The sequence below is a fragment of the Protomyctophum parallelum genome, assembly GCF_964188405.1.
Source record: "Protomyctophum parallelum genome assembly, chromosome: 14".
Taxonomy (NCBI): domain Eukaryota; kingdom Metazoa; phylum Chordata; class Actinopteri; order Myctophiformes; family Myctophidae; genus Protomyctophum; species Protomyctophum parallelum.
Genome location: NC_139709.1, coordinates 37,199,310 through 37,218,539, shown reverse-complemented (window position 1 = coordinate 37,218,539; position 19,230 = coordinate 37,199,310). Strand labels below are relative to the sequence as shown.

General features: G+C 41.5%; 2 protein-coding genes across 3 annotated transcripts; both read left to right on the top strand.

Annotated features, from left to right (window-relative positions):
• The first annotated feature begins 650 nt into the window (after nucleotides 1–650).
• LOC310870244 (uncharacterized protein) lies at nucleotides 651–3,911 on the top strand. The gene is made up of 5 exons (XM_083781344.1): nucleotides 651–848; nucleotides 1,480–1,686; nucleotides 1,885–2,180; nucleotides 2,988–3,085; nucleotides 3,204–3,911. The coding sequence occupies exons 1-5, from the start codon at nucleotides 713–715 to the stop codon at nucleotides 3,622–3,624; spliced, it is 1,158 nt and encodes a 385-aa protein (XP_083637470.1). The 5' UTR covers nucleotides 651–712; the 3' UTR covers nucleotides 3,625–3,911.
• Nucleotides 3,912–5,414: 1,503 nt separating this feature from the next.
• Nucleotides 5,415–19,230, top strand: LOC310871414 (uncharacterized protein). Of its 2 annotated transcripts, XM_083782911.1 has the most exons (8): nucleotides 5,415–5,647; nucleotides 6,890–7,063; nucleotides 8,300–8,526; nucleotides 9,829–10,004; nucleotides 11,395–11,530; nucleotides 13,321–13,514; nucleotides 14,561–14,753; nucleotides 15,703–16,551. In XM_083782911.1, the coding sequence occupies exons 1-8, from the start codon at nucleotides 5,482–5,484 to the stop codon at nucleotides 15,769–15,771; spliced, it is 1,335 nt and encodes a 444-aa protein (XP_083639037.1). In that variant the 5' UTR covers nucleotides 5,415–5,481; the 3' UTR covers nucleotides 15,772–16,551. The 2 variants fall into 2 exon arrangements, with proteins under 2 accessions (XP_083639037.1, XP_083639038.1); XM_083782912.1 differs by lacking the exons at nucleotides 14,561–14,753; nucleotides 15,703–16,551 and adding an exon at nucleotides 18,716–19,230.

Below are 19,230 nucleotides of genomic sequence, written 5' to 3'. Positions count from 1 at the left end.
TGAGCTGAGGCAGCTCTCTCACTGAAGACCACCTCCTCCAGAACTTCACATCCATCAACAGCCCTCTACCCACCAAGGATTGGACAAAGGTCAACGTACATCAGTCTTCATATGTGGGGACTGTGAACACAGCTGCGGCTCAGCTGGAGAAGACACTCAGTCAGGAGATGGAGAAGCTGTGTGATGAGCTGGGAAGAATCCAGCAAAGGAAATGAGTACCGTACTCTTGCTAACCCTCAGGTCTCCATCCCTGTAACAGAGAATCTCCAGAAAGTGGGAGTGTTTGTGGATTATGAGGAGGTTCTGGTTTTCTTTTATGATGTGGAGGCCGTTCATCTCTACTCTTTCACTGGATGCACCTTCACTGACAACTAAACTTCTTAAATACAGGGTCATACTGGGAAGGTAGAAACTTCTCCTCTGATCAACTCTCATGTCAGTTTACTGTAGGCCTACGTGAACATTTTAACCACAATAGCAACTAGAAAAAGTGCCCTATCGGGTGGAATATAAAAGAGAAAAAAATACACAGATAATGTTGTCGATGTAACTCCACTACAGCAGGTGTCGCTGTGCGCCTCCGCATCTCTGAAAAAAGAAGAGCATACGAGTGTAGCAGCTGCCAGGTTGTCAACAAACAGCAGCGGCTTATGATAAATCATAATAATATTCGCTCAATAATCAATGACAATAACTCGGCTGCTGTAGCATCATGTCTAAAGTAGACGTAGTAAAGATGTTTGTAAATCAGCGGTTAACCGCTGCAGTGCAGGAGATAGTGGAGGTTATAGAGAGAACTATGATACAATATGAAGAGGAAGTTATCAGCATGTACAACATGAAGAGAGGTACAGTATGTTTTATAATTATAATATATGTTTATGAATGATACATAGTACATAGGCTACATGTGTAGCCCATGTGTGTGTATAAGAGTGAACAGTCTGAACACAATAGGCTATAGGCTATTTCGGGTTATCCTTTAGCATCCTTTTGTATCTTGTGCTGTTTTTTTAATTATTTTTTCTTTGCAAACTAGTACTCAATCAATCAATGAGACATGAAGAGGAATTCAATTATCAACATGAAGATATGTGGTGCGCTTTGGTGCCAAAGCATATGTGGCATGGCCTGGAGTGGACTTGGCCAGCGGGCACCCCTGCTATTTTGTTTTTACTTAAACTTGAAAGTATTGGAACCGCTGCCAAATACATTTCAATTCAAATCAATTTGGGGGTACTTGACAAAATTTTGAGCACCACCGGCCTAATGCATATCAAGCTGAGGCAGCGGTGGCCGAACGGTTTGCGGAGCAGTCTTGATACCGGAAGGTTGCCAGTTCGAATACCCGGTATGGCACGTTAAAATTACCACCGCTGAAGTGACCTTGAGCAAGGCATTGAACTAATCTAGAAGCATAGTCACACAACACACACACACACGTCGTTGATGATCAAAACATCTGTGTTGGTTCTCCAGGTGGCCACCAGACCCTTCAGAGACAAGTTCAGAACCTTCATCAGAGCCACGAGTCTCCTCCCTGTGAGGACACCAAGGAGGTGGAGCACACAGAAGAACCACCCCAAATCAAAGCAGAACCAGGAGAAGAACCAGGAGAAGAGGAACAGTCCAGTGACCAGGCTGAGGACAGGGTTGGTCAGGTCCATGATCCAATCCTGACCAACGGTGAGCAGTTCAAGTTAATTATTATTATAATATTGATCCAATGAAAAGTATTGTGACTGAATAATAACTACACTGGGTGCATTGGAACTGCAGGTTCTTTTTAGTCCCATTTCCAGAAAAGAAACGGTTGGACATAATGATGTTTCAACCCGACAGCGACGCTATACATGTTTCATTCTCCCTCTTGTTCCCTCATAGGGAACAACGGTTGGCCGGAGACAGAGCAGCGACTGACCAGATGGCAGACGACAACCGAGGCCAGTGACAGGGAACGGCACGAGGGCAACCAATCAGGAGCCAGCAATAGAGAACGCCACGAGGGCAACCAATCAGGAGTCAGCAGCGGCAACAGGGAACGCCATGAGAGCAGCCAATCGGGAACAGTAAACGAGCGTCATCCCTGGTCGTCTCCAGGCGCCCACATTGTCCTGACGATGGACAAGCAGGATGTCTGGAGCGTGTCGCGGCAAAGAGACGGGTACATGCGATGCTCTGTGAGTAGTAGAGAGACCATAAAGACACATACGTTTATCTGGTTGTTCCAATGAAAAGTAGTAGTAAGATGCAGTAAGGGATTTGTTTTTGTTTGGTTAAAAAATAAGTGTTAATTTGCTCTATATTGTGATTGTAATCATTGCTAAGATAGTGTTCAGTAACAGGGGCCTCTGTAGCTCTTTAGTAAACAGAAGGAAAAATTAATCAGGTTGGGAATGGGATACCAATTTCATCCAATGAGGAGAGAGGACTCTGAAAGTAACACACAAAGAAATTACCTGGAACACTATAAATTTGAAGTAGGTTCTTTGTCCTGGTTTGATGAAATTGGCAACCCACCTGAAATGAAAATGTATTCTCTGTTTATTAAATCAGGATATAGAGCTGGACTTTGGGGAATAAGCAGAATATTTATTTTAGCGTTGGAGTGGACGGTCTGTATTCTTTTTGGATCACGTGATTTCATGAGATGAGATGAAGGGAAATTGAAGCACTACAACAGCATAATGTGACACATAAATCAAACTACTGGACAGACAGAAAAACAAGACACAAGTGAACATAAACATACAAGACCAGGACCACTATAGGACCATATGCAAATTGGGGGAGGCAGTTCTAAGGCATTTGCATTATAGAGTCTGATGGCAGTTGGCATGAAAGAGAGTCTATACCGCTCCGATGGCATTCTCGGGGGGAAGGTGAGCCTTCGACTGAAAGCTCAAGGTTCTGGGTGTAATCTTCTCTGGAAAATTACACTACAATCTATATGTCTCAAAATGATATTGTTTGGTTTTGTTTGGCAGAATTCTGTGTCGGGCAGAGAGAAGATGGCTCGGTATCGAGCCAGGATCAACGCTGACCCCACCGCCAGGGAGGCGTATCTGGCTAAACGGCGTGAAAGGTACCCTGCCCGCTCACCCACCGTTTTTCCCCCTCTTTCCTCATTATTTAGCCGTAATGTCTGACTGTACCACGTGCTGTTTAAAGTTTTGATTAATCAATGACTCTGACCTCCTCAGATACCAGATGAGAAAAGCCACCGGGCACAGAGACCACCTGTCAGTCAAGACCATGAACACAGAGGCTCAAGAGAAGATCCGCCGGGAATGGAGGACCGCCCAGCGGAAACACAGAGAGAGGATGTCAATCACCTCTGTCCCAGACAGGAAGGACAGCCCACAGGAAGCGCAGACTGACAGGAAGTCGCTCTGCTCTGTGTCAGACAGGAAGAACCGCCCACAGGAAACACAGACAGACAGGATGTCAATCACCTCTGTCCAGGCCAGGAAGGACTGCCCACAGGAAATACAGACAGACCGGATGTCGCTCTGCTCTGTGTCAGACAGGAAGGACGGCCCACAGGAAACACAGACAGACAGGATGTCACTTAGTTCTATGTCAGATTGGAACCTTTCAGTAAATACTTATAATGTATTATAATAATCTATGTATTGCAGTTCTATTACATTGTATTATGCTATAAGTCATATATTTAGGCTACATTCAGTTAGTTCAGATTGCCCGGGATCCAAACTAATGAAAATAGCAGATCTACAGATCATAATGCATCATAAGCTCAGTGGAACAGCACATTTTAACTGCAATAACTCAGTCAGTTTATTATAAAAGTGTCTTTGTTATAAGTTGTTATGCATAATTCTAAAAGTTTTATTAACCCTTATAAGTGCATTATCAATGCAATTCTAATGCATTATAGACCCAACCTATAAGTATAGTGTTTCATGAAAATTAGAATGTGTTGTTCAGCTGAGCTTATAATGCATTGCAGTACATACATGATTATATGCAAGGGATAATATACGAAATAACGCCCTACAAGATGATTAAACAGAGACGTAAAATACATGAAAGTATAGGCCTATTCCATCACCTCAGAAAACTAAGTGTTGATCAAATAGAATCAATCTTTGGTTACTGTGTTGTATATTCCTCGCTTCAAATATTTTCAACAACATTCTTGAGAGCAATGTTTAGCTGCCGGAAAATGACATGGTGTGTTTGTTTACAAGGCTGTCGTGTTGGATATGGCACAAAATCAAGCAGTGCAGATTGATATGAGCAGGTGCTCTGAGGCTTTCATTAGACAGGTCTGTTATAGAGCTGAGCGGTCATTATCAAGAAATAACACACTGCTGAATTCAGCGATTGGCCTATCAAAATCAAGTGTTCAACCAAGCCGTGTAATAAGCATTTATAACGCAAGTCTTATAAGTGAAATGATGATGCATAATTAGACCTGACCTTCAAGTAAGTGTTACCGAAATATGGCACGGTTGTAATTTTTGTACTTTAAAATAACCAATAGTAAAATAGACCAGGGTCTTTTTTCATGAGTTGTGCTCATGTAATGTTTTTATTTAAAACTTAAATTAAAGTGAATAATAATAAATTAATAAATCAGTAATAAATTCCTCAATTAAGTTGAAACACTAGAAATATTTCTGTGACTTGCCGAGCTACTGGTACTCCTAATGTCGGAGTATTCTTGGTTGTGCACTATGAATCAGGCTTCACCTGGTAGAATGTGTAGGGTACATTTTACCTTCAATTGTGTTTAAAAATGTAGCATTTGCCGGGTCTGTAGAAATGTGATTTACTGTAGGCATAAGGCATGGGACCATTGTTAGTGAATAACAATATTAAATCATCAAAATGCTGACAGCTCTCCATGTTATTACCCTATGGTGAATAACACAATTATCTCGATAAGCATCAAAATATGCTGACGGCTCTTAAAGTAGTTCACCCAAAGATGGAGGAGACTTTTTGAGTCCACTGGTCATCAAATGATTGGCTTAGGAATGCAGCAAAAACAAAACAAATCTCCATGAATTCAAGGTTTCATGGGGTGTAAAATAAGTATTTTTCTTTCCTTTAAGTTTTAATGTTGTTAAGAAATACCTATTGCATAGAACATAAATTGTATTTGCCTATCCATCCAAGCTATCATTGTTTTTGATAATTTTAGTGGAAAAACAAGACAGATTAAAGATGCGGTAATTAAGTTATTCTTCTTCGTTGTTAAATAGCTCTATTGTAACACTAATCATTGCTGTAGATTAGAATATTTGTTCAGTTATTGCAGTTTATTCAGTAACAGCCTCGAGTCTGTCGTACCCTTTTATTTTGAAAAGACAAGGAACCCCGACCCAGAGTGATGCTGACCCCGGAACTAGTTCATTTCGCCTTAACGTAGAAGTGAAAAGATGCTGATGTTGTAGTTTGTGCGTGTGTTTGTGTTTACGAAACATTAGTACCGTTTATTAAAGCGTCATCATGTTCGCTAAAATGCACATGTTGAAGGTGGTGGTCAGCGAGAGGTTGACCCAGGTGGCAGAGGAGATCTGTTCCCTGGTGGAGAAGATCCTACTGGAATATGAACAAGATCTATACCGAGAAATCACTCCACAAATGGACCTGCACTTACACACTACTACAACAGGTACACAAACCCTGCACTTTATTATGGATCGTTGTATTGTTGTTGCTTTTAATATCCCTATACCCTATAGCTACATTGTTTGGTTATTTAATCGATTTGATATGGGAATAATGTTAAATGTCAAATTTATGTACCCTTCCATGTTACAGCTGCAAATGTTGATTATTGTTAATAATAATCTGAATAATAATGCATTTTATGGTAAATAGCCTATATCTACAAGCTCATAGTGCATTGTGATTATGTTATGAGCTCTTAGATCTGTTTAAAAAATTGTTTGCTATAATGACGAGGACGAAAAAAACTATACTAATATTATAGAAGACGATGAAGAAATAGTTTAATTTATCCCAGGATTTGCCTCTTGTACATTCTCTGAAAACAGTGATTCTCAAGTCCTTTTCGATGTCGTCGACCCCCACTAAATCAGTCATGAACAATGAGGTACATTGTTAGCATCCGGCCAGTCATTGTACGTACAATCGTACATACAGTAACATCTCACACAATTAACTCTGGAGCATCCATTCTGAGGACACTACTGTACTGAGTCTGAGACAGACAGTACTTTCACGGATATAGGCAATACCGTACTAACAGTATGCATCAGTACAGTATCCACATATAGGGTGACAGCGAGGGAAGAATAAACAGTAGAATACAGTATCCATGCAGCACATTTACAATATTAATACTCTGGCAACTGAATGAATGTCCCGCGTGGGATCAATAAATAATAAATATCTAATACATCTAATCAATCAATCTATCTCAGAGGGGCAACCAACCAGATGTCCGAATGGGCCATGGGTCTTCAACGAGGACCCCTTGGCTGAGAATGCGATGAAGCAGGGACCCCCCACTACTACATATTGTATAAAATTGTGTTGCAGATTAAACCTTTTCATAGATTTCATAGATGGCTTCATAGACTAGAGTGTGTCAACCAAATTCTGCTGCACTCGCCTGCGCCAACCACTGGAAAGACGTGATATAGAGGATGGCCAGACACAAAGAAGAAGAAATGTTGTGTGAATTAACAGTTTTGTTTATTTCATTTCATTTAAACACTTCAACCCTAAATTCTAAGTAAACTTGAACCTTTTGGCTCTGTACTTTGTGTCATTTTCCCCTGCTGTTTGCCTTCAAGGTTTCAAAGTTTGTTCAACCTGTTTGTGTTTATGTTGTTGTTGTTGATTTTTTTGAGTTGTTGATTTTTTTGATATTGTTGCTCCTCTGCAGACATGTCGCTACAGCGTTTCACAGGGATGGTTCTAGAAGAATCATGTGATGATTCACCCAAACAGAACCACGACATCAGTGACCCAGAAGACACGCTCCCCAGACCAGAAACGTCCATTAAAGAAGAACAGGAGGATGCATGGAGTGCTGCATCTGAAGACTCTGAACCTCAGCGTACGTAGGACTGTACAATGTTTGGTTTTAACATAGACATTAGCCGCAAACAACTTAGACAAAGAAGCTACACCATCCTCTTAAGTTGCAATTTCTTCCATTGACAGCCCCATTCATCAGACATCATAGTTCAATCTGATTGTAATTAAATCATTAAGACCTGAGGCCAATTCTACTAATGCCTTCTAAATCAGTAGTTCTCACACTTTCAAAAATGTTAATAAAAATCCCCATGGTCCCCTGAATTGGTTGGAATAACGTGTTCCTTCCACACGCTACGTCCAACTGGGGAAACTCCCCCCTGTCAGGTGATAAGAAGCATGGATTGAAGGAAGAATGAGGTGAGTTCCGGACAAGTAAAGATGTACAAGCTTGCAGAGTGCCACTCTGTGAGCTTGTATATCTGCTATATTTGTATAGCCAACGCTAAATTCAAAAATGTCATGGATACTTTCCCATGTTAAATGATGATAAACCCATTGCAAAGCCTTAGTTTCATAATAATCCACCATTTTCATGTTGTGAGCAACTTTCTGTCAATAAACGTGTAGACCCTCAGGGTTCTTGAGGGGGTTCCAAATGGCCTACTTTTCAAAGTTACACATTTTCTTGAGGAAAAACATTACATTAATTCTCTTTCAAAAATACAATGGGTTTGTATAGGAATAGGAAGGGGCGGGGTAGCTAAAATGAATATCAAATCAAAGCTACTTAAAAGCAGTCCAAGTAGACGATGAAAGTTTTGATGAAAGTGAAATATCCCTTTTAATGGGTTAAATGCTATAGTGATTTCTTGGTAACTGGTCTTGCAGGAACATTCTGCCTCATAGCTGTCATGTTGAGTCAATCACAGCATTGAACAACTGTTCTATGATGTCTCCATAAATCAAGTTTAGAGATCTGCATCATGTATCTGCTGAAATAATGTAACTACATATTTTCTATATACTGTAAGAGAAAGAGATTGCACATCAACAATGGGGTTTCTCAGTGGAGTGCTGGACCCAAAATCCAGTACAGTATAAATATCAAAAGTAGGAATTGAAAAAAATCCCATAAACGAACATGGTTCGTTAACTTTATTTATTAGGGTGTTCAAATAGAAAAGATGGAAATGTACTTTGTCCTCCATTGATTAGAAATTTTGGATGAGATATCTTTTGGGGATTTCTTCAATTCCTGTACACTTCTTTTCTATATCGCAATATATTGCAAAAAATCGCCATGTCGTTTCAGCTCCTCCTCAGAGACATGGGAAGGACACAGAGGTCATTAAGTTCATCTACAGTCCAGCTTGCAAGAGCGAGCAGCTGAACACAGACCCCGCGACCCTCCCCACCACCGAGACGCAACGCACCACACCGCCACCGGAGGACGCTGTTCCCTGCACCTCTACGGAGCCATACGGTGCCTCGGTTACAGCTGTGCTCTGCCTCCCTGACGACTTCCAAACCTTCACAGAGGTACGTCTGTCGCTAATCAAGTCAAAACAATGGAATCAAATTCTTTATAGAGTAGACTAGAGCAGTGATTCACAAAGTATAATAATGTTTACAGTTACACCATGGGTCTTCAACAGGGGGGCTGGGACCTCTAGGGGGTTACAGAGTTCAAATAGGATTATTTTGGGGGGGTCCTCAGTTAAAAAAATATTATTTTGGGGGATTCTCAGTTCAAAAATATAAAAAGATTTAGTCCACATGCCAGAATGTGAACCTAGGCATGTTGAGTACACCAACGTGTGTACTTTACTTTACTCTGGAATTCACACATACTTATTGCCAACTCCGCATCTTCACTCTGTAACTTTAAACATAGATTGAGGGCCAGCCTCTTGAAGTTACCCTCTCCAATTGATTCTAACGTAATGTAGCCTTATTGTGCATACTCAGACATACTCAGACACACACACACACACACACACACACACACACACACACACACACACACACACACACACACACACACACACACACACTTTCACAAGTGTAAATAATGTATTTCTTGTTGTTTTTGTTTTTGTTATTTTCCATACCTATGTTTGATTACTTTGTCTTACTATTTGTATATTACTATTTGTTAAATTGTATATTAACTTTGGTGAGAACCACATATAAGCCCTCCCTGGGTTTCTTTTCTCACCTGCACACACTTCACACTTCTATTGATGTTACCTTTTTGTACTGTTTTTATTGTGCAAATAAACTAAAACTAAAACGTTTTATGTTACAAATGTTGAGTATGGGTCCCCAGCATGTAGAAACTGCCGGATTCTAACTATATGTTGAGCAATTTTCATAATTGGCACAATATGTGACCATACCATTAACAACCTATAGAAGGCAAACATTTCAAAATGTCATTATGCTTTATGTAGCATGTGACAATCTAGAGGGTTTTCATGATGCTGACATTGCATGACATTTTTGCCTTCTATAGGTTGTTAATGGTATGGTCACATATTATGGCAATTATTGCTCAACATATGCAAGTTAGCATCTGGCAGTTTCTACATGCTGGGGACCCATACTTAACATTTCTAACATAATACAGAGGTGTACTCAACATGTCCGGGCTCACAATGGGGCTCTATGGGCTGGTAAGTAGACTATTTTGGGGGTCGCGGCCTGAAAACTTTGAGAACCAGTGCTATAGGTGTGGAAATGGGATAAAATGTGGTGGGAAACTTATGGAAAGGGTTTGAAAAGTAATTGTTAGTAATGTGTGACTACAAATGGTCAACTGACGTGTCATGCTTGTGACAGCCCTACATGGACGCGGAGGCGGAGCTAGCGGCGGATGGCGGTGTGGCGGCGCCGTGTCTGTGCAAGGTGTGTGGCATGTCGTTCAGCTACCGCGGCTCTCTGATGAACCACGCCGAGGTCCACGCCGACGACCAACACTGCGTGTGTGGCATCTGTGGCAAACTGCTGCCCACCAGGTCAGTACATCTGTGGTAAACTGCTGCCCACCAGGTCAGTACATCTGTGGCAAACTGCTGCCCACCAGGTCAGTACATCTGTGGCAAACTGCTGCCCACCAGGTCAGTACATCTGTGGCAAACTGCTGCCCACCAGGTCAGTACATCTGTGGCAAACTGCTGCCCACCAGGTCAGTACATCTGTGGCAAACTGCTGCCCACCAGGTCAGTACATCTGTGGCAAACTGCTGCCCACCAGGTCAGTACATCTGTGGCAAACTGCTGCCCACCAGGTCAGTACATCTGTGGCAAACTGCTGCCCACCAGGTCAGTACATCTGTGGCAAACTGCTGCCCACCAGGTCAGTACATCTGTGGCAAACTGCTGCCCACCAGGTCAGTACATCTGTGGCAAACTGCTGCCCACCAGGTCAGTTCATCTGTGGCAAACTGCTGCCCACCAGGTCAGTTCATCTGTGGCAAACTGCTGCCCACCAGGTCAGTTCATCTGTGGCAAACTGCTGCCCACCAGGTCAGTACATCTGTGGCAAACTGCTGCCCACCAGGTCAGTTCATCTGTGGCAAACTGCTGCCCACCAGGTCAGTTCATCTGTGGCAAACTGCTGCCCACCAGGTCAGTACATCTGTGGCAAACTGCTGCCCACCAGGTCAGTACATCTGTGGCAAACTGCTGCCCACCAGGTCAGTACATCTGTGGCAAACTGCTGCCCACCAGGTCAGTTCATCTGTGGCAAACTGCTGCCCACCAGGTCAGTTCATCTGTGGCAAACTGCTGCCCACCAGGTCAGTACATATGTGGCAAACTGCTGCCCACCAGGTCAGTTCATCTGTGGCAAGCTGAGTGCCCGCGACCGAAACTAGTGAAAATAGCAGATCTGCGTCGCTTCGCATCACTTTGCAAGCTTAGATTAGATATATTTTTTAATGCATGGGATTTTATTTTTGATTTGTTTGTTTTAAAATGTATACAATTATTTTCCTTTTTAAATTTTTAAATAAATCCTAAAAAAAAAGATTAGGCTATATAGAAACATCTACAGTAAATGTGGCACTGATGCTGTCCCGAATTGAAGGGTATAATAAACTAGAGGTATACGTTACAACAGGCCTGTCGATTATAAAAATATATATTGATAATCAATAATTTAATAAGAGAATCGATAAACCAATCAATTCCTGTTTTGTGCATGTCATTATTGGGGGAAAGTTTGAGGAGGGAAAGAGCCGATCTGCAAGCTCACAATGTTTCACAATGCAACGTGCTGTGAACTTGTAGATCTAAATTATATTTTAAAAAGAGTTTGCTTTATTGCTCCCTTTGTTGTGTTCTATCCTTTTGAATACTTTTATTTTAATATGCATTGTATCCCCTTGTTTTTCAATTAAACCAGGGAGTGTCTGTTGGAGCACCTGCAGACGCACGTCAAAGTGCACGTGTGTGAGTACTGTGGGAAGACCTTCAGGAGACAGGTGGACCTGTCTGTCCACATGCGCTGTCACACTGGAGAGAAACCCTTCACCTGCAAGGTAAGACAGGCAGGCAGACAGACAGTCAATGACTGGCTGCTATTTATATATTATATCTCTACTTGATGTTACAGTATGTCATTGACCTAAATGGCGTTATATCAACAAGGATAGATTGATTTAAAAAAGGTTATGTCTGTAATAGCCTTGATAGCCGCCTTGATCCAATGCTATGTCTGTATCAGAAATGTCTTTGAGAACCACTGCCATAGATAACTGATGTTACATGAAGGCAGATATCCATATTGGATCCACACCGTTCCCATGTAGATCCTGAGATCCATCCACAGGAATGGATTGTATTTGGTTTTCATAGAGCCTTTGAGAGTAAGCTCTGGAGACACAGAACACATACAGCACACAGGGAAGTGTTATTATTATGCCTTTGGGGAAATGGTTCATAAGATAACTCATTTTAACAGTCTTCTAGCAAGTTCAACATTTACCAAACATAACGGAACATTAAAGTCCAGAAAGGTGTGTAGGTCAAGAACATGGTGGTGACACCAAACATTTGGGCACCAGCATTCAGACCACACACCCACCATCTCCATGGACAGTGTCTAACACACTGCCAATGCACACAGCTGATAGCAGTTCTTAAATAGTGCCCAGGTGGACAGCTTTCTTCCGGTGATTGGCTGAGCTTGATGAGAGGCGGCACGAAGAAGGTAGGTCTCCTCCCACACACGCAGGACCTGAGGCTGAGAGCTGAATCAGTACTATTCCCAGTACCCAATTAGAATTACATACTTGAATCCCACAAGTAACACTGTAGCTTTGCATTTCGTTGGGAAGAAACCTCTTATCTCCATATTCTAGCTGTTTGTGTATTGTTCGTAAATGAACGCCCTACTTGATCACACAACAGCGTCACACAAAAGCATGACCTGCAAGTTTTGAGCTTGTATTTCTGCTGCTTTTGAATTTGAATCCTGAAAAGTAACAGTTTAGACATTATGTGGTTTTCCATCCGACAAAGGCGATGTGTATTATGTGTATTACGTGTCGTTCTTTGCTTAGCTTGGAGCAGTGGTTTTCAACCCTTTTCATATCAAGGTCCATGATTTATTTAGCATTTGAGAGACTAGAGCGATGCAAGTTGGAAATCCATGCCCCACTCAGTTATTATGTCTGTGTCCCCTAACCGTTGTACCTGTGTCCTTTATTCCTATATGGAGTTCTGTGCCAAATATGGAGTATTGTGATGTCAGAACAGGCCAGCTCCATATATGGAGCCTGGATGGAGCCTGGGTAGAGCTCGGGCAGAGGCCTTTTGTGGCGGTTCAGGACAACTTTGGGTTCGACGGACTTGACACCGGGCACTGCACTCCCTGTGGGGGTGTGGAACGCATGTGTCAAAGTAGTTGGGGCGAACGGTTCTCAAGTTACGGGCATTACACACAGACAGACAGAGACATGGTGCATTTATAGATATATAGTTAGATTTAGCCTCTCGGACCCAAAACGTATAATATTCTGTTATCGTTTGATAAGATTTTTGCTGTATTCAATTATGTGGTACCATAGATAGTTAAAGATAACAGGCAAGATCTAAATAACAATTCTTCTACATTCTCTAATTGTGTAGACTTCTTGTAAATTTCGTAATCAGATGTTTAAGAATAATTCATTCATTTTACACTCTCAAGAGCTAAAGATCTGTAAGGGTCCATTTGGTTACCAACATTTAGCTGGGGACCACCCGGGACCCCCTCAAGGACCACTGGTGGTCCCCGGACCACTGTTTGGCGACCACCGGCTTAGTACATTTTATTTTTGTCCTACAGGTGTGTGGGAAAGGTTTCAGCCGTAAGGGAAACATGGAGATCCACATGCGGACTCACACGGGAGAGAAGCCGTACCGCTGCAGCGTGTGTGGGAAATGCTTCAACATCGCGTCATCCATGATCCGGCACTCACGTACTCACTCCGGAGAAAAACCCTACAGCTGCCAGTTCTGCTTCAAAGGCTTCACCAACAGGCACGTACTCGTAATAGTCTTGTCGCAATTATTTGAGATAATTGCAATTTCTTCTTTAGATGATTATGCAATTATGATGTGCATAATCGTCAGAATTCATCTGTATGAATTAATCTGTTGCAAGATATTCATACATTTTCAAACCTTTTCAAAGATAGTGGAAATACTTCCACTATTTCTTTAGAGAATTTAGACCATAGTACTGTACTTTTTTTTTATCACACTTTTCATTCATTTCAATTCATAATTAAACAATTAAAGGGACAAGACACCCAAAATCACTTTTTCTTTGAGTTTAACAAAAATATTTGTGTCCTTTGTGATAGGAAGCAATGCTATAGTACAAGGTTTCTGGTTTCAGAGCGTTCTGCTAATTCTGTGTATTTCCATGTTTCTGGGTAGAAAATAAATATTTGACGATACTCATTACTAGGGATGTTCCGTTTCCGATCCGATCCCGATAACACAATTTTTTAGCTACCGGTATATATCTCGTGTTATGTTTATAGCAGACTCCTCACTCAAATGTGCAACTCCAAAGCAAACTCCACATGCCCCAACATTTTATTTACCTGCTATAGTGTCAACCCCTTACCCATGTCGCCCTGTGTCGAATCGGTGGTTAGCCTGTCATATTCGCCGATACCGATATGAACCGATATGACCAAATAAGGGCCGATCCGATACTTTTCTACTCATTACATAATGTAATGTCACATGTTCGATATTTCTCAGTAGCATGATGGTAGCGGCGCTCCTTTTTAGTGAAGTAGCGTCTGACAAACGCTATAAGCTACCAGGAGAATATTGACTGCTAAATAAAGATTTGAGTATCGCGACTCACGATTGGGGAAAAACATTACGGGTATGCCAATCAGAGGCAAGATAGGGCGGGCCATGCCGCTCCAACCAGGAGGCAAAATCAATACAAACACCACATGAATGAACAGTGAACAGGACGAGTGGACGAAGAGGGGAGAAAGGGAGACAGACAAAACTTGAATAATGGCAGAGGCAGAATGAGATTCGGATGTTTTTGTTTCCAGTGGCAGTGATGAAGATGACGACATCCAGGAAGTCGATAACAATGCGTCCCCATGGCCGTATCTGGACAACTATATGCTTCTAGCGGAAACAAAGCGTAAAACATATGTGTTTAGGTGTTTGCTGTGCACGCCAAAAACCAAGCTGCTCTCCACTTCCAAGACGTCCAACACAAATTTAAGAACACACATTAAGGTGAGCTGATGAAAACTACGCTTTTTCATAACCATTCATTGTCAACTGTCCCCAAACAGCACAAAGGTGCTTTCGTTTTGTCAACACTCAACAGCCAACTAAGAGATAGCTGCCTTCTATTTTTCCACTGTATGCAGAAATTGAAATGATTAATATGGGGGTAGGGAAAAGAAAAGGCAAATTAAAACACATACATACAGTACATAGGGAAAAGATCATCTAGAGTAGCTGAGGGTTGATAATTCATATCTTGTGTATATATAAATATATATAATATATTTAAATGCAGTCTAAATTGATCGCAAGAAGCACAATTTTCACAATTCGGTATAGGAATATTATCTTAAAATGTCAGTTTTGTTTGACATACACCTAATATTACCATTTGGTTAAATGATCATATGAACATTAATTCATGAATTTGATTATTTCAATTTATTTTGCGACTACATGATAGACTGATAGACTACATGTACCATATTGATAGTGAATACTCTCAATATAGTAATAATAATAATATAATATAATATGATATTGATTTCAACCATGATATCATACAGCCCTAGGACAGTGTTTCTCAACCTGAAGGTCAGGAGTCAAGGACCCTCAAGGGGGTCCCCACATGTGAGCCTGTAGATCTGCTATTTTGACAATATTTAGGGATCACGTCCTGAAAAGGTTGAGAACCACTGCCTAGAACGGAAGAAAGACATCTAAAGTATTTTAGTTTTTGACTAGCAGCGTCTATAAAACCAAAGTAAAGTGGCATGGGGGTTGTCCAAAATGATTTGCTTGAAATGCATGTAGAATATGGTCAGTTGGTCACAGTTGATCACTTAAGAATGCGTCTAATATAGAATATCACTTTTCATACTTATTTCATTACTCATAAGTCCTAAGTTATACAGTGTATAGACTATAGAGTTTAATAAACTGATTTATTTTGCAGAGGAAGCACCCAGATAAAGTTGTCTTCATGGATAAGGAACGTGAGGATGCGAGGAAGAGGAAGGAATGAGAAGGAAGATGCTGTTCCTGTGAAACGAGGCCAGTGGTGGAATGTAACTAAGTACATTTACTTTACATGAGTACATGTACTTTACTTATGTATTTCCAATACTTTTACTTCTACTACCCCTATATACATTTCGGCCATTTGAAAATGGCCGAATCTACAAGCTCACAATGCGTCACGATGCCCTCTGCAGCTCATCCTATGTTCAGATTGGCCTACATCCCACCAGCAAGAAGACTGATGTCGTGTCAAACCTGAAGGCAGAAGTAACACAGAGTCAAACTCAGAACTCAGATGATGGCATGACAACAGATGGCGAGGAACCAACAAGAGTTGTGGATGAAGTGGACACCTACTTGAAATCGACCTAAACCAACCTTGTAAATGTGTTCCAAAACCTGCCGATGATGGAGATCTTCCTCAAATACAACACAGGATTCCCAGCTAGTGCAGCTTGCTAGTGCAACGACTCTTTAGTGTACGAAAAGACATTTTCCGACCATGAAAAGACATTTTCTGACCAAAAATAAACTTTTTTCCGACCACAAAGACACAAGCTTCTCTTGTGTCATGTGAACAAACACCTCATGTAACATCAGGGTCTAGTAACTCTGAGGAGGAAACTTTGCTTTGTAAGTTTGTATATGTTCTGATTTGTTCTGGCTAACACTAACATGGAGTTTCATGCTCCATATTTCCGTAGTGGCATAAAAGTTACATAAGATTCAAGTCCTGGCACAAAAATGTGTTCTGTTCTATTGATGTCCGTTCATGTAAAGATTAATTTTGCGAGACTGTTTTGTGAGACAATTCAAATGTTTCTTGCACTTTTTTTCTTTGCCCAGGTTATTTCGATTTTGCTACTGTGGTTTGAGTTGAAAGTTGGCAGTAATTTATCCTGTGCTGAAAAGTCTCCATTCCAATAGTTGCTGTTGGGAGGAAACCACCTAACTCCACTTCTGAGGTTTTAGATCCCCCTGAATAAATCAATGATATTGAACACCCTTTATGTCTGTGTGTTAGTTAAAAAATATTGAACCAATAAAGTATTAAAAAGCACTCCATTGGACCCTCAATCTGTCGGCTAAAGCAGCTACTCCACCACCTGTCCCCCTCTCATGCAAGTCATTTACAATATATAAAGTCGCAATAGCAACTTTGTTGTGGCAGTATAGTATAGCATTGTTTTAAGAATTGTGTGTGTGTGTGTGTGTGTGTGTGTGTGTGTGCGCGCGCGCGCGCGCGCGCAATATGTTTATATAATATGTTTATATTTGGTTTGGTTTATGTACATGGCACCGCAAGGTACATTTAATACATGTAAATGTTATAAGAATGACACAAAAAGCCAGACAGGGCATGGACTTGTTTCCAATCTCAGTTTGTTTTATAATAAACAATCAAACTAAGCTTGTTTTATTTTTCTTTGTGGAAACCATTTTCTTTTTTTTTGGTGGAAAGTTGTTCTTGATCATGAACTTGATTTTAAAAAAATGATCTTGTAGTGTAGCTTGCTGCATTTCTCTGGGGATAGCTTCCGCTGTAGTTGATATTTAATGCACTGGAGGGTAACTGGTAGCATAGCTTACTACATTTTACAAGTAGCTTGCCCAACACTGAATAAGAGCATGTCTCGCACAAATAGATGACCCATGAACCCGCAGTAGAATTGCATCCGAAACCTTTGTTATCGACTCCCTCAAGTCCCCCTCCCAACGAGCTTTTACCATATACAGTCCAAAGATTCCAGGCGTAAACAACAAATTTCATCATTAATTCATGAGATTGCACACTTCAAAGGTGGTATTGTAGCTAAAAAAAGTGTCTATAGCAGAGTCGTCGGGTACATTTGGAGCAAAGCTGCAGAAATGTATATATCTGAAACAATGTTGTCTATATAGTGTATATTCGTCTGAAAGTTGCTGGAAGAATGCAAAAACATTGTACAAGTCTTTAAAAGTACAAATACCAAGGCCTGACCAGGTTGAAAAAGCACCATTTACCAGAGAGGTAAAATTAAAAACATGATTAGCTGCTAATGAGGCATTAATAGAAAATGACTGTAGCCATAGAAGTGGCGCCAAAATGGACCCACATTTTTAGAGATTTTTGAATGATAGCTATTTTAGTGTACAGTACAGTATGTTAAAGCCTTCTATGACACCAGCCCAGCAGATTTTGCCTCCATGACCAACCACGTTGGGAGGGGGTGGGATCAAAAGCTTCATATTGGGTCCAATATTTCAGAATCTTAACAATGGAAGTCCAATAATAAAACCGAAAGTTTAGCAAAGCCATTCTTCCAAGAGACTCAGTCTCTATAAGTACTGTTTACATAACCTCAGCACTTTATTATACCAGATTAATTCAGAGATCATCTAATGTACTGAAACGTCTGGGATATTCATACATTTTCTAGCCTCGGTACCAGGCTTTCATTTTTGTTGGTGCAAAAATTGAAAGCCTGGAGGAACGCATTGGCCGCTCTGGTCTAAAAGTGGAGTCAACCCTTCCGGGTGGGCGTCGCTCCAAATTATGTGACGTAGCGCTGCACTAGGGGGGAGAGGAGGGGCCGGGGGTGACGGACAGATCGATGAGATCCAATCAGGGCGCGCGCAAATCTGAGCCGCGACCCGCCCCTCTAGACCAGAAACCTAACACGTTAGCTCAGGCTATACATTTTCAAACCTTTTCAAAGTGGAAATATTTCCATTTTTTAGAAATGTAGATATTTTAAATTATTCAATTAACTTGTTTTGGCCATAGTACTTTATTTATTTTGATTATTACAGACCTTTTGTAATCTGCCCTGTGCATTTTTTTAATTCACAACAATAATTATATTTGAATTATAATTAAATCCTTTTCATCACACTTATTTGCATGGCAATTAATAATGAAACAATTAAGTAAAAATGTGATCGTGACAACTTTCTTCTCCCAACAGCTCGGACATGAAGATCCACATGCGGACGCACACGGGAGAGAAGCCCTACACCTGTCCTATATGCGGCAAAGGCTTCCCTCTGAGCACGCCGCTGAAATACCACATGAAGAACCACTCAGAGGACAGCCCCAACCGCTGCCAGCAGTGCCGCAAGTGTTTCGCCGACACCTACTCGCTGAGGAGGCACATGAAGAGCCACGGCAACGACGAGGCACGCAAAGAGTCGCCCTGACGCACGGAAGGGGTCGCCAGTCGCCACATAGCTTGCGCGTCAACGCGGGCGGTCGACGTTGAGCCGATCCAGGACACGTGCGCAAAGGGTCGCGCCGAGAACAAACGGAGAGCGACGTCGAAGAGGTGTGACTTGTGAAGGGCCGCAACGGCGGCACGCCCCTCGCCCTGAGTCCCGTCGAGACGTGCCGAAAGTCACGCTGAGACACGTGAGTCATGTCAAGCCTTGGATACGCAAAGAGGCACGTCGAGCAGGACGCTTGAAAAATATGGTTAGGATCATA

Excerpts from the sequence above, each read along its gene's own strand:
- LOC310871414 (XM_083782911.1), top strand. The coding sequence starts at position 5,482 with ATGTTCGCTAAAATGCACATGTTGAAGGTGGTGGTCAGCGAGAGGTTG. Across the intron at positions 11,531-13,320 it reads AGAAACCCTTCACCTGCAAG|GTGTGTGGGAAAGGTTTCAG; the intron begins GTAAGACAGGCA and ends TTTGTCCTACAG. Across the intron at positions 13,515-14,560 it reads TTCAAAGGCTTCACCAACAG|TGGCAGTGATGAAGATGACG; the intron begins GCACGTACTCGT and ends TTTTGTTTCCAG.
- LOC310870244 (XM_083781344.1), top strand. The coding sequence starts at position 713 with ATGTCTAAAGTAGACGTAGTAAAGATGTTTGTAAATCAGCGGTTAACC. Across the intron at positions 2,181-2,987 it reads ACGGGTACATGCGATGCTCT|AATTCTGTGTCGGGCAGAGA; the intron begins GTGAGTAGTAGA and ends TTTGTTTGGCAG. Across the intron at positions 3,086-3,203 it reads CTGGCTAAACGGCGTGAAAG|ATACCAGATGAGAAAAGCCA; the intron begins GTACCCTGCCCG and ends TGACCTCCTCAG.